Genomic DNA, 13687 nt, shown 5'->3' with positions numbered 1-13687 from the left:
CCATACCCTCTCTCTACCCCCCAAAGCAAACTGAAACCAGGGCAGTGAAATGGGGCTACTTTAGGGGTAAATCTAATGTTACCACTCCCTGTGGCAAAAGGACCAAGAGTCCAGGATTAAAGTAGCACTCCCTGTTTCCTGGAAGAAACAAATGCAAATGTTGTCCTGGTGAAACTTCATCACTTCAGACATCCAGGTTTTCCGTAGATTCAGATGAGCAGGTAGGAACTCACAATCAAAGATCACCAAACAGCAAAGGAAATAAATAAACCACCATGCACAAGAGTCTCAGAAACAACAAATATCAGATTGATTTCAGATGATGATAAAGAAGTTAGAATTGCAACCTGTGATTATTTTAAAGGAATAAAAGATGGCAATCACAAAAATGAGCAAGCAACAAGAGATTATGAGAGACTGCAAGATACACTTGAAAAGAATTAACTTGAACTTTCAGAAGCAAAAGGTATAATTGTTGAACCAAAATACTCAATGAAAGTATTAAACAGCAGACTATTTATGTGTAAGGAGAGAATTATTGAACTGAGTGAAAGATCTGATGAACTACCCAGAATGCACCCACATAGCCAAGGAGAATGGAAAATATGAAAGGGGGCTTGAGAGACATGGAAGACAGAATGAGAAGGTCTAAATATATTTCTACCCAGAATTCCAGAAGGAAAGAGCAGAGAGAACAAAAAAGAGGCAATATTTGAAGAAATGGTTACCAAGAATTTTCCAGAAGCAATGGAAGAACAAGTATGCAAAGACACACGGCACATATACCATATCCAAAACAGGACAAACGTATAGAGCAAAAGAAAATGCACCTAAATATACTGTAGTGAAACTGAAGGACAAGGATGAAGAACAACAAGGAACAACAAATAGGAGGAACAGAAGACCTCTCAACAACAACAATGGAAGACAAAAGATAGTAGAAAAATAGCTTCCATTAGAAGGGGTGGGAGGAAGGAAGAAGGAAGTGGGGGAACTATGGTAATTAAGACAGAGAGACAAAGAAACCAATGATTCAAGAAGCACCAAAATAAAGCCTTACACATCTGGGAAGCAGTATATATGAGAGAAAGGTAGCATTCAGATTAATAAAGGAAAAATGAATTCAATATATGGGACCCAGAAGTGGTTATCCATGTGGGGAAAGAAAAATGAAATTGGATCCCCACCTCACTCCATAAATATCAACTCTAGGTAGCTGAAAGACTTAAATGTATAAAGCAAAACTGAAACACTTATAAATACAAGGTAAATATTTTTATCCCTGTGCAGCTGATATTTTAAAATTTTCATAAAACATAACCACAAAAACGATAACCAAGAATATCAAAATTAAGAACTTCTGTTCATCAAAAGACAACATAGAGAAAGTGAAAATATATGCCAGACACTGGTAGAAGATATTCGCCAGAAACATAACCAATATAGGATCAGTGTTCAGATTATATAAAGAATTAGTACAAATAAAAGAGAAAAAGACAAAGAAATCAATAGGAAAATGGAAAAGACATCAGTAGGCATTCAACAGATGAAAGACATATGGCCAATCAACATAAGGAAAGATTTTAAACTTTATTAGTAATTTGAGAAATGCAAAATAAAATGAGATCCAATTTTCACTCACTTGACTCAAAAGATTTAAAATCTGACAATAGTAAGTGTTGGCAAGAATGTGGATGAATGGTAACTCTTTACACACCGCTGGTACGTAAGTGGTACAACCACTTTGGAAAAAGACACATTCTTTTGTAAAGAACAACATTATGCTGTTCTGTGACTCATCAATTCCACTCACATTCTTCATGAAGAATGTACATAACTTCATTTTTCATTAAAAAAAAAAAAGTGAAACAATCTAAATGTCTGTCAACAAGAGAATGGGAAAGTAGACTGTGTCTATTCACAGTGGAGTATCATACAGCAAAGAAAGCAATGAACTAGGGCTACGTGCTGCAATGTGGACTTAGAAATACATAATAATGAGTGAACAAAGCAATAATACCACTTTATAAAGTTTAAAAATAACAAAAACTAAAGGACATATTGTTTGGAGATATATACATTTTGAGCAAAACTATAGAGCAAAGCAAGGACACGATAAACACAAAGCCAACAGAGAGCTGCTCTCTGAGGGACCAGGATGAAGCCCACAGGCCATGGCAACAACACTGCAGATATTCTAGTTCCTAAGCTGGTGGTGAGCCTCTGGGTGTTTATCTGATTATTGAAATACACACATATAATATATGTATACATACGGAATGTGTAAGCTGGTATATGTCCTTTACAGAAATGAAGACAGAGGAAATTTAACACTCATTAGCTTCCAGGCAGGGCAGAGTAGGGAGAGACTTTCTTTGTTTATTTTGTACCTTTCAGTGATGTCTGAGTTTTCTATTCATATATACTAATTTTAAAAAATGAATAAATAGGAATTATCTGCATGAATGAGTTAGGGCTACTTTTTAATTTTCTTCTTTATACTTTAAATTTGTGTTTTAAAAAAATAATAAATGCTATTTTAGATTAAAAAAAAAAAAGAAACCGTAACAGATCTTTGCAGCATCTCACTTATCTAGGAACTCATGTCAGGTGGAGGCTACAACCTAAAGTGATATCAGGAATAGGGAATCTGAACGTTTGTTTGACAGGTAAGGATGCTCCTTAAAAATAGAAAGGGCACAGACAGACCAGATGGTAAATTCTGTTTTCATGTTTATTTTTTTTCCTATTTTTGTAATTTGACTGTAATTTTACATAGAAAGTAGGCAAGACTTTAAAAGGTCTCAAGGTCATTTGGCCCTAAAACACATCCAAATGGAAAAAATTTTTAAAAGATAGCATCACACCACTAATAAATTTATGTATTGTGCCAATAATTTGTATGTTTATTTTTAATGACAAATGGATATATTTTGAGAAGATCTTACTGTTATTCCTTCATGTTCTTTCTTCTCATGTCCTTTGCTCTCCTGAACAGGCCTGGGCTCTGAAGAACTCACATTCTGTGCATTTTCTACCTTTTGACCTAGAGATTTGGGAGAGGGGAGAATCAACAGCAGGAATATTTCAGATGGTAAAATTGGAAAAGGTTTTTATACGTAGGTAATTATTAAATTTAAGTACCCTAAGATGTACAAAAAAGAGAGATCTGGGCCCAGCACACTGGTAGCCTATGGATCATGTCTGCTCCATAGACCTGGCCTCTGAGGCACAGACAGCCTCACTGTCTTGGGTTACGACACACAGGGGGCAGGCAGCAAGGCCTGTCCCGGAGCCTCGGGGAAGGGGTCTCAGACAAGAGCTGCCTGAGTCAGCCAGGCAAGCTGACAGGGAAAGGAAGCAGTGAGGTGGCTCGGTGTTGCTGGCGAGAGAAATAACCAGTGTCCGTAATATAAAAGGGAATATCACCACCAAGCCTGCAAACAGTAATTTAAAAGATCCCATTCTATGAGTAGTCTGGGGCCAATAAATTTGAAAAAAAAAAAATACATGAATTGAACAAATTCTTAGGAGAAAAACACAACTTATCCAAAAGAAAACAGGAAAAAGAAAATATGAATAGTCTTATAATGATTTAAAAATTTGAATAGTACTTTAAAATCTCCCTAGAAGAAAACTCCAAGCAACCGATGGATTCTACCAAGTATTTAAGGGAAAAAAAAAAAAAGTCATAATGATCTTACACAAAAACTTTTGGAGAAGAGAAAATCTTTCAGATAATACATTTCTCAAATTATTTTTATTGTATTTTCTTATTTCAAGAGGATTTCTAAGAGGGGATACTTCCTATGCATTTGATGAGGCTGGCATGACCCTGACATTAAGGACTAGGGGATGGCTGGGTTGATCTCTTCTCTAACCCATGAAACTAAATAAGTGTGTTCACTGTTGCCAGATACGTTTAAACACGTGCATTCACTGTAAAATACATTAGTCACTGTTTACAGGTCTAACCATCTGCCTCTTTGCCCTCCACACCAGTTGCTGCTAAAAGCTGCTGGAGAAGCTGTGTGGGTTAATGCTATTACAAGCGATCATCTTCAACCTCAGCAGACTGTGCACACTGCTCATAAACTTCTTCACAAGTCTGGTCAGCCTTCCATTCTCACTGTCGACGTTTCTCCTCGCAGCCCTTTCCTCACCCCTCACGCCTCTCCTCTCTGCCTCTGCCCTAACTTGCTGCCCTCCCTCACCTGTGGTGAACATTCTCTACCTCCCACCCACTCCAGCCACTCTGGACTTTTTTCTAGTCCTCAAACATGGCACACTTGAAAAAAGTACACACACACACACACACACACACACACACACACACATAATTTGGATAAATAGATTAAAATAAGTAGTTAAAATATTTCATTGCCAGAAATCACATCCTTGCAAATCAACTTATAAATTCCCTTGAAATAAATAGTTAGGATAAATGTAGACAGCCACACGACATGCAGCCTCTTCCCGGCCAGAATCTACGGTCCCGCGTGAGTAAGGGAAGCTGCTGGTACCAGGAGGGGCCTCTGAGCACAGCGGCTCCGTGACGTCAGGGCTGCTGCTGCTCCGAACCATTGGCTGCTGCTCGGCTGCCGCCAGGGGGCCGGATTCGGCTGCAGCTGCATTTTCCGGCTGCGGGCATTCTTCCACTTCTGTGGGCATTGACACAGAACATGCAGGGATGTATTTCAAGATTTTTAAAAATAATTTCACTACTTACAACAACTGATTCTAAAAATCATAGTTTTAGATACTATTTTTTTCCACAAAAATTGTGCAGTAAGATCACTGTCTTTCACATCATAAAGTTTTCTACACTTGTTAACAGTAACATTCCACTCCAAGTGTACATTTGTCTTTTAAGTTCTACAAAGCATTTTCTTTCAATCAAAGTGAAGAAAAAAAGAAGGGAGAGCGAGCAGAATGGTTGAGAACCGTGAAAGTCATTGGAGTTTCAGGGACAGGCATGTCAAGGGAAGAGGGATCCGGGAGATGCAGGGGAAGGTCACTTACATGTGAAAGAGTGGAACATCACGCGCACGCACACACACACGCACACACACACACACGCCCTAAAGGAAGATAAAAAGAAATGGGAATTTCAACTTGATTATTCTTTTTAACAGATAAATGTACAACTGTCCAAAATAAAATACTGTAATTATTTAATGACATTTCACCAAATGCAAGGTTGAATTAATCACTAAAGTACAAAAACGACCCACTGGTGTTTTTAGAGAATCAATAAATATATGTCATAACATAGAAAACCACAGCTGAGCACTGACCACTGGGTGATCCCAGCTAAGATATCTATGAACCATATTCCCCTAAAGAAGGGAAGTCCCTCCAAGCTCGTTTCTAAACTTCACGGTTCATTTTAGTCTCCAAAGACAACCCAAGGTGCTGAGGAGTCACCCCACCTCCTCTCCGCAGCTCTGGAGTTCCATCATCCCTCTGCTCTTGCATCATTATCAGCCTCCTAACTTGTGGCCTCAGAGAGGTCCTGCTACGAGAGAGATGCGACCGCGCCACTCCTCCTGTGGAGGCCCGAGGTCCCCATCACTGTCCGTCAGGCTCGCGCTCCAGGGCCCCTAGAGGTCACCCCCACAGGCTTGATCCCCCGCCAGGAGCTCTCCCTCACTTTAGTCTTGAGCAGGCCCCACCCACACAGCCCCTGATGCTCCCCCCTCGAGGCTGACCTCCCCCAGGCCGCCCAGGCGCCCCTCCTGTAGGACTCGCCACGTGGTCCTGCGTGTGACCCCCACCGCTGCCTGCCCCCCAGGCTCCACGCTCCCTCGTGCAGTCACGGAACTCTACACCCATATTTTCCCCAAATTTTCATTAGTTGAAGTTTCAGTCCTTCTAAAAGGGGACTCATCAAAATTCAGCCTGTACCCTCTTACCTGGAAGTGTCACCTGATCCCTCACCTGAAATGCAACTCGCCACCAAGGTGCCCCCATTCTGTGTAACCCTTTCACCAGAGCCACAATCCAAAGGGCTGGTCGGCCCCAACCAAGAAGGTATATGTAGGAAGGTTCTAAATATAACACAGAGGATTTCACCGAAGGACTGCTGCTCTTATTTTTGCTATCCACATAAAAACTCCATTTTTAAGTACACTGATACAAGTTACCAGACCTCAAAACCGTGAAATGTGTGTGATCCCTCGCTTATAATGCAAAGTCCTGGGCCACATTCTCCATTCAGATACTGATGGGAAGCTGGGCTTAGGGGACAAGCAGAGTAAGGGAAGGTGGCAGGAGCAGACAGACCTGTTACAGCCTCGTCCTTCCAGGCTGTCTCTGCTCTTCCCTGCTCCTGAATAGCCACGAGAAACACCGGACATCCTAAGTGCTCTGGGATGCTCCGCCCAGCACCCCGGAGCAGAAACCAGCCCCCTCGGCTCTACTCCCAGGCTCCTCGGCAGCGGGCAACAGAAGCCAGAGGACCCCACGGACCATCCTTCCCGCTGTCTTCTTTCATTGTTTATTCTAGTTATGCAAGACACTGACACCTTCTGGGAAGGGTTTCTACTCGTTAATGAACCTGCTTGTAAATCCCATGTCAGCAGGTCAGCAGAGGGAGCCCAAGAGCTTCCTACTTCTCTAAAAGATAACTGGCACCCGCTGGTCTTTATGGACAGTGGGAAGAGTGGGTTTTATTCCCTTAAACGTGATGCCAAGAACTGGTAGATGTTGGTTTCTGGGCTCTGAGCAGAAACAAATAAGAGCGGGGCCAACAGCGGCAGCATCATTTTCAAGATAAAGAACGACGCCATCTGGTGGGATGCAACAGAGCCGCAGGACCATGGCTTCCAAACTCGAGTGTCCCCCACTGGTCCTCAGACAACAGACGGACGAAGAGCCTGCCATGGCCAGCTGGTCTGCCTTCCCAACAGGCTGGCCTGATGTGGCTTTAATGTTCTGTTTTTGTAAACCTGTTGGTAGGGCCTTCTCAGATGGAGGGAGTCCAAGCCTGCAGAAACCATGGGAAGAGGTGGGACAGGAACCGCCGAGAAGAGTGGGAGGGAAGGGGAGAACCATGGGTCCGGGGAGCTGTCAGGCTGTGTGGGGACGGTGCCCTGAGCTGTCCCTGTACTTGGCTGTTATGTTGACAGAGTGTGAAAAAAAGGATGTAAATTCTCCTTATCCCACAAGTTAAACCCAATTTCCTGATTTGTATATGTACACTTTTTGGCCTTTTCTCATACTTTGTACTAAGTATATACTCAAGATTTGTTTTGTATAGATGAACAAACGAATATCAGAAACATTTTCTTAATACCTTTTTCCTTTTTCTTTTTTAAACAGTTCTCGAGCTCCCTCTGCTGGCTTTTTATTTTTGTTAAGGCTGCGCCCCTTCTACAGGGTCAGCTGTAGCAACTGCTCTTTCATAACAGATTAAAACCATTTAACACTGATATGCAAATATCAAGGTAGAGGATTATCTGATATGCAAAATATAAAAAGGACAGTCTAGGTTATATAAAAATTGTGTTATAAATTCTGGGAGGTCTAATGCATTCTCTGTTTTGACTATCACGCAATTTGAATCACTTCTAAGAGCTGAATTCTACGTCAGATTCACCGAATCATTCACTTTCTCTCAAGCACAGCTAACCCAATAACCCAAACTCTGAAAGCACCAACTTTCTAGCTTCTTGATAGTGTAAGTTACACAACACCACTACTAAATCATTGCTTTCCAAAGCTTATTCAAAGCACCAGAAAAATGATCGAATAAGGATTAATTTCAATTTTTCCCACACTGAGAGAAGAATCGGCATGATTAAATTAAGTGTGTAAACTCTTCAGAAACTTGTATTTATTCAGGAATCTGACTACTTTTCAGAAGAAATTTCATTCACTCTTTAATCTAAGCCTTCCTTATTCCATCTTATTAAACATACTGAGACTCATTCTTCAATCACCAAAATTCTGGGTTCCATTTACCCCTCATACGAGGTTGCACAAGCAAATTAATTGTGCCATTTCCTAACTTTTAAAGCACTGTGCACAAACCAAGTTGACCCTATGAAAAGCACAAGAGACATAAATCAACTCAACCTTGACGTGTCCCACGAGGACCACAGGTGAATCAGCCTGAGCCCTGCCCACAAGCACATCCTGGTAGCTGGGCACTACCTGGAAGCCGGAGAACCAGATGCAGACGCAGCAAAGTGAGACTTTCAATCAGGTCCCATTAAGCCTCTTTTGGAACGAGGGAAGATCACTGATCCTCTAATTACTACTATTACAATATTCCCCAAAGAAAAATAAAATCTACCGTCTGCACGGCCTGTAAGTGCTACAGATTGATAAATGTCCCAACATAAAAGCAGTTAAAATTGCAAAACAGCTGGAAAGAATTGTTTCCACAAAGGAGAAAAAAAGGAAATCACTGAAACTGCCAGTTCCACCCCCAAGTGTTCGTTTATGCAGCTATTCATACTAATTAACGGAATATAGGTGGTTGTGACTGTCCCAAAGTTCTTCTGCCACCAAATAAAGAGCCCCAAAGGGATCAGAATAAGACGTCATAGTGGGTGAAGGTAAGTAACTCTCTACAGTTTTGGTTATTAAAACAATTTTGGTGGGTTGAATAGTCATATAGACAAGGAACAAAACCAAGAAATGTTAACTTAAATGAAAACAAAATTAGCAATCATCTTATAGTAAAGAACGTGTGGCCAGGAGGTCAACATTAAAATTGCCTGTGTATTATGCACATGCGGATGTATGCCTACTACATCTGTATTTAGCAAAAGGTTAGCAAGATATGCCAACACCAGAATTCAAACTGGAGCACACATTTAATTCTCTCGTGTGCCAGTCAGTGGCAGATGTACAATCTCAGACTGGGGACTGACGTGCATCTCTCTGGGCCCAGACTCTTGATATGACAGTCACACGGGACCGTGGCTCACTTTTCTGGAAAAGAAGAAATGGCTTCAGATGAGGGAGGAGCTTGCGACTGTGGTTTTCAGATGAAACAGATCAGGAGAGCGTCCTCAAAGTCACCATAGTGCTAGGTCCCTTCACCCTTTGTGCTGTAAAACCAGGAGTGAGGATGGCAGAGGCAGGAAAGCACGGACCAAGCACGGCCTGCTTCACTCCACGCTAAGTGGGGGGTCTCTCAAACCTCAGCATCACTGATATTTTGGGCCAGACGGTTCTCCGTGGCGGCTGTCTTCTCCATTGTAGGATGGTTAGCAGCACCCATCCACTGGATGCCGGTGGCACGACCCCAGCTGTGACAACCACAGATGTCTCCCGACATTGCCAAGTGTTCCCCGGGGGGCAAATTCATCCCCAGTTGAGAACCCCTGCTCTAAATCATATTCTGCTTCTGTTGGAACTGTGTATGTACATATAGGAATCAAGAATCTTGAGTCAACTAAAATATAATAATGAATGAGAAAAAAGCTTCCAAAATGAAATGACTAACAGGAAGAGATTTCTTGTGAGAACACATTCTGGACAAACTAGTTAAAAAAACTTAAACAAAATGGGAAAAAATGGGTTGTGAAAAAAGAAAACTTTTCACCATGCAGAAAGTTCCTTATGGGTGTATATCAGCCAAATAGAAGGCCAAAGTATTTTAAATACTTTATTAATCATCTCCAGGCAGGAGTATTTTTTGGAAAACCAAATTATGAAGCAGTTAATGCTCATCAGTAATTTAACTGACTGGTGGCCATCTTCTCCTGTACCATTCTTACTATTTTCCAACTTCAGTATTTACTAGGGAAAAAGAGCTTTCTAAGAAACACAGTCCTTAGCCTTCCCTCATATTCTACAAATTAAATAATATGATATTTTAGATTCTCATCAGGGGAATGAAGCTAATTTTGCTTTGCTAAACCACAGTATGACATGATTTAGTGCCACTCAAAGCCACAAGTAAGCTATCTCCAGTATTAAATAAATACTAGTCTATAATACCATCTTTTGGAAAATAAAAAGAACATGGAAATATTTCCCGCTTTAGCAAGAAGATTCAGTTCATCTTAGGATCATTGAAAAATAAGTAGACATAGACCTAATTATTCACTGTAGAGCAAAGTAAATCCTTTTGTTGAGGTGTCCACGCCAAAAATTTCTTCTGGCGCTGTAACATCTTAATAAACCAGAAAGTGTACTTTATATAAACAACAGGTAGCTAAACTCAATTTTAACTGGCTGAAGGCCAGGAATAACATTTCTTTGTTTTGAAAATTAGCAATTTTTATCATTTTTTTTTCACTCAAAGCTCAATAATCAGTATGAATCTGTATAAACTGATCATTACTTTAAACACGAATTATTACTTGATTTACTAACTCCAAGGAAGTCTAGCCTGCAGAATTTTTCCAGTTTATTCGTTTTGCTGGGGAGGCCCAGCAAACATGCTAATAGTGGCACACTCAGAACTGTTGCAGAATTTTATGAAGATTTCCTTCCTCTCTATAGGCTCCCTGTTGAAGGCACAGGAGGCAGGCATTGCTGTTTTCCCCTCGTAAAAACTATCGTGCTCAGCTGGGAATGCAAAGACCAGTGGTGTTACAGAAATTCTGCCTGACTATCTAATTGCTACTAAGCGTCTTAACTGCATAGAAACAATTGATATTCGTTGAAAATAAAGGCAAAGTGCAATGGCCAGGTAGGCATGCGTGACGTGGGGAAATTAACAAAGGAAGCCAGGTGCAGAGGTGAGCGGGAGCAGCCCAGGGACATGGGGGGGGGGGGCCACATGAGACAGCATTACAGTACCTGACAGCCTGTGAGAGCAAGAGGTGTAAGATAGACCAGGGAAGAGAGCGCTCACGGTGTGGAGGAGAAGCGGGACGCTTTTAGTGGCGGGCAAAGCCTCAGAGAGATGGGCACAGCTGCTGATAGACTGGCTTCGCTTAGCTTCCAGGAGAGATAAAGCAACAATCATGTCAGAAGAACCGCAGGATCTTTCACTTCCTTTTCATTATTATTTTTCTGGTCTCTCTTTAAATAGTCACAGGAGGTCATTTCAAACTTTAAAGGAAGTTAGCACAAAGCACAGTATTTAATGATAGTCTCTAAATACAGTCAACTTTCAGTCATTCTGATGGCATGGGAGCACAGGCCTTTCACAAATAATCAATCTCATTTTATAATGCTTTGTATGTTGAGCCTTTCCTTTTTTTCTGCTGTGTATCAGATTCACATTTAGCTTGTTTGTTTACTTGGGCAGACATTACAACCAGTTTTCTCTTCCTAATGGGCCAAACAAAAAGGCCACGGTGAGGGAGGGAAAATCTAACCTAAGATTAAAATGGTTTCATAAATAATCAATAATTCAAAAATTGGTTTACTGAGAGATGATTGTATTCAAAAGCAAATCATTTAGTAAACTGAATATCGTAAAAGCTTCAGAACACATAAAAGTCAAGTTGAACATTAAAGGATCTGATATTTGGGAAAAAGGTTAAAAAATCTCCATGAAACCCATCCTTTTAAATCACATTTCGTGCTTATTAAATCCACAAGTTCTTAGTACAAAATTTATGGTGTTCTTAAGTTTCTATGTACTGCTAGTCAAAACCATTTGAGAAAATGGATGGACACAGGAAGAGAATAGGCCTCATACATATGAAACCACCATCGGTAAAACCAGTTTTATCCTTAAAACAAAAATATGGAGGTTTACTTGCTGTATTATTGTCACGTGATTTTATTTAACATTAACGGAATACAACTACAAACGGTAGTGACACATTTGCAAAAAGCAAAACAAACTTTTTACTTTCCTGTCTTCCCCCTCTCTCTACCAGAATTCCCAGCTCTACAGAACTGTCTGCAGAACTGATTACAGCATAATCACAAACGTATAAGATACTATTTAGGTGAAAACGACTTCCGTGTAAACATCAAACTGACTGACTGCAAATTTCCTAAAAGATTTATCTAACGCTCAATGTCAGGGACATTTCATTTGAGTGTTGCTTTAAAACGTTTTCCTCTTATAATTCAAATAATTGTGCATTTTTCCAAAACTGATCACTAAATATTTTAGAGATAATAAAATATAGATTATTTTGTGTGAAAATTAATTGACTTGCTTTAACCATTCACTTTAGACATGTAAAGTTTTAGCATCGTTCATACTCAGGAATGGAGGCTGACTCTGTCATTCTTAAGACTCCTCCTGCCAGTCCTTTAAGGTGCAAACGAGTTCATTCTCTGTTAAATTAATTGTCACTCCCCTACTCCACAATTGCTGATTTTATATTTCCCTCCTGCCACCATCACTGACATTTTCTCGTCTAAGTGTAGTCTGTAGGGCAAATTATAATAGAATAATCTTAAAATATTCTCTTACTGGGATTAGAAAAAAAGGTCACTTTCAAATGGGTCTTCCATAATAAACATCTTCATGATAACAGTGCACAAACTAATGTCATGAGCTGCTTGCTGTTCTCTCATTAAAAGGTGGCCTCTACACAACCAAAATCTGCCATGAAAATGTTCTGGGCCTTCTTAAAAGACTAAAAATACGTAAAAATAATAGAAGTGAGTAAAAGCTCATGTAGTCTACGTAGATTACACTTATAAAACAGCATGATATAATAAAATATTCAAAAACCATTGTTTTCACAGGCAACAAAAGAGTCAAATATTTTATAATATTAAAAAATATAAAATAGGAAATACATGTTTACATATCCATACATGTATGTGTGTAGAATACATGAAGATAATAGATCTGTCCTGCTCAATAGCTCTCATCTTCATCATCTTTTAAAGGTTATGCTTCCAAGTGTTTTTAATTGAATGAATCCTACAAAGGCCAAGTTTATGGTGTTGAAGTGACATACTCTACAAGGACCTTTACATGACTTTGTATTGGGTTGGCCAAAAACTTCGTTTGGGTTTTTCCATAAGATGTTACTTTTTGGCCAACCCAATAAAAGCTCTTAGTTTTGCATGACTTTTTAGGCCCCTGAGAACACTGATAAACAGAACCGCACGGGCATAAAGGCACAGAAGATTTTCTAAAACCTACTGGCGCCTCTACCGTATTGCTAGTCTAGAATACCTATTGAAAAACGAAGATGCAGTCTCTCCTATGGCTGTGTTTTGGCCAAGCAGTGGCATAGGGAACATGCAATATACAATCATTTGCTGCTCATTAAAATGTGAGAATAAAGTTTTAAAAAGTGCTTTGAATGAACACTTTTATCACCTCTGTAATTCAGGGGTTGTGAGGGGCAGCAGGAAGTCTGGGCGGCTCAGGCATGATGCCACCTTTGTCACAAACTTCTCTTCTGATCCCTTTTAAGGATCCAGTGATGGAAGAAAGGTATTTTAGGAGCTGGGATGAGAAAGGAAATGCGTGAATAAGCCTCCCCCAAAGCTGCCCGTTACCAGAAACTAGGTCTCTCCTCAGGGAGAGGAGGAAGCAAGCAGGAGGATATAAATAAGGTGACAATGACAAATAAATACTATGGTGAAAACAAGGAGGAGTTAGGGTTAAGGCGTAATATATTTTCATTAAAACTCCAACAGGATTCTAAGCTGTCTGTAGTAAGCCTTTACTAAGCATTGGAAAAAATGTTGAGTGTCCATGAATCTTTGATTTATGACCAGAGGAAACTGTGACCTTCTCTCTGCTGTCAACATGTTGAGTATCAATTACAATTGCATGGTATTATTGATGTGA

The 13687-nt window shown here is 40.2% G+C and overlaps 1 protein-coding gene across 3 annotated transcripts in view; it reads right to left on the bottom strand.

Annotated features, from left to right (window-relative positions):
- The window catches only part of RALGAPA2 (Ral GTPase activating protein catalytic subunit alpha 2), a 281669-nt gene that overhangs the window by 167553 nt on the left and 100429 nt on the right, over positions 1-13687 (bottom strand). For all 3 annotated transcript variants that reach the window (XM_059898891.1, XM_059898892.1, XM_059898893.1), the window contains exons 17-18: positions 4524-4661; positions 2949-3046 (exon numbers count right to left, since the gene is read on the bottom strand). In XM_059898891.1, coding sequence (XP_059754874.1) covers positions 2949-3046; positions 4524-4661 — 236 coding nt within the window. The remainder of the gene's footprint in view (positions 1-2948; positions 3047-4523; positions 4662-13687) is intronic.

This window comes from Balaenoptera ricei, chromosome 15 (assembly GCF_028023285.1).
Source record: "Balaenoptera ricei isolate mBalRic1 chromosome 15, mBalRic1.hap2, whole genome shotgun sequence".
Classification (NCBI taxonomy): Eukaryota; Metazoa; Chordata; class Mammalia; order Artiodactyla; family Balaenopteridae; genus Balaenoptera; species Balaenoptera ricei.
Note: the sequence above shows the minus strand (reverse complement) of the source record. Positions and strands in the feature narration are given on the sequence as shown.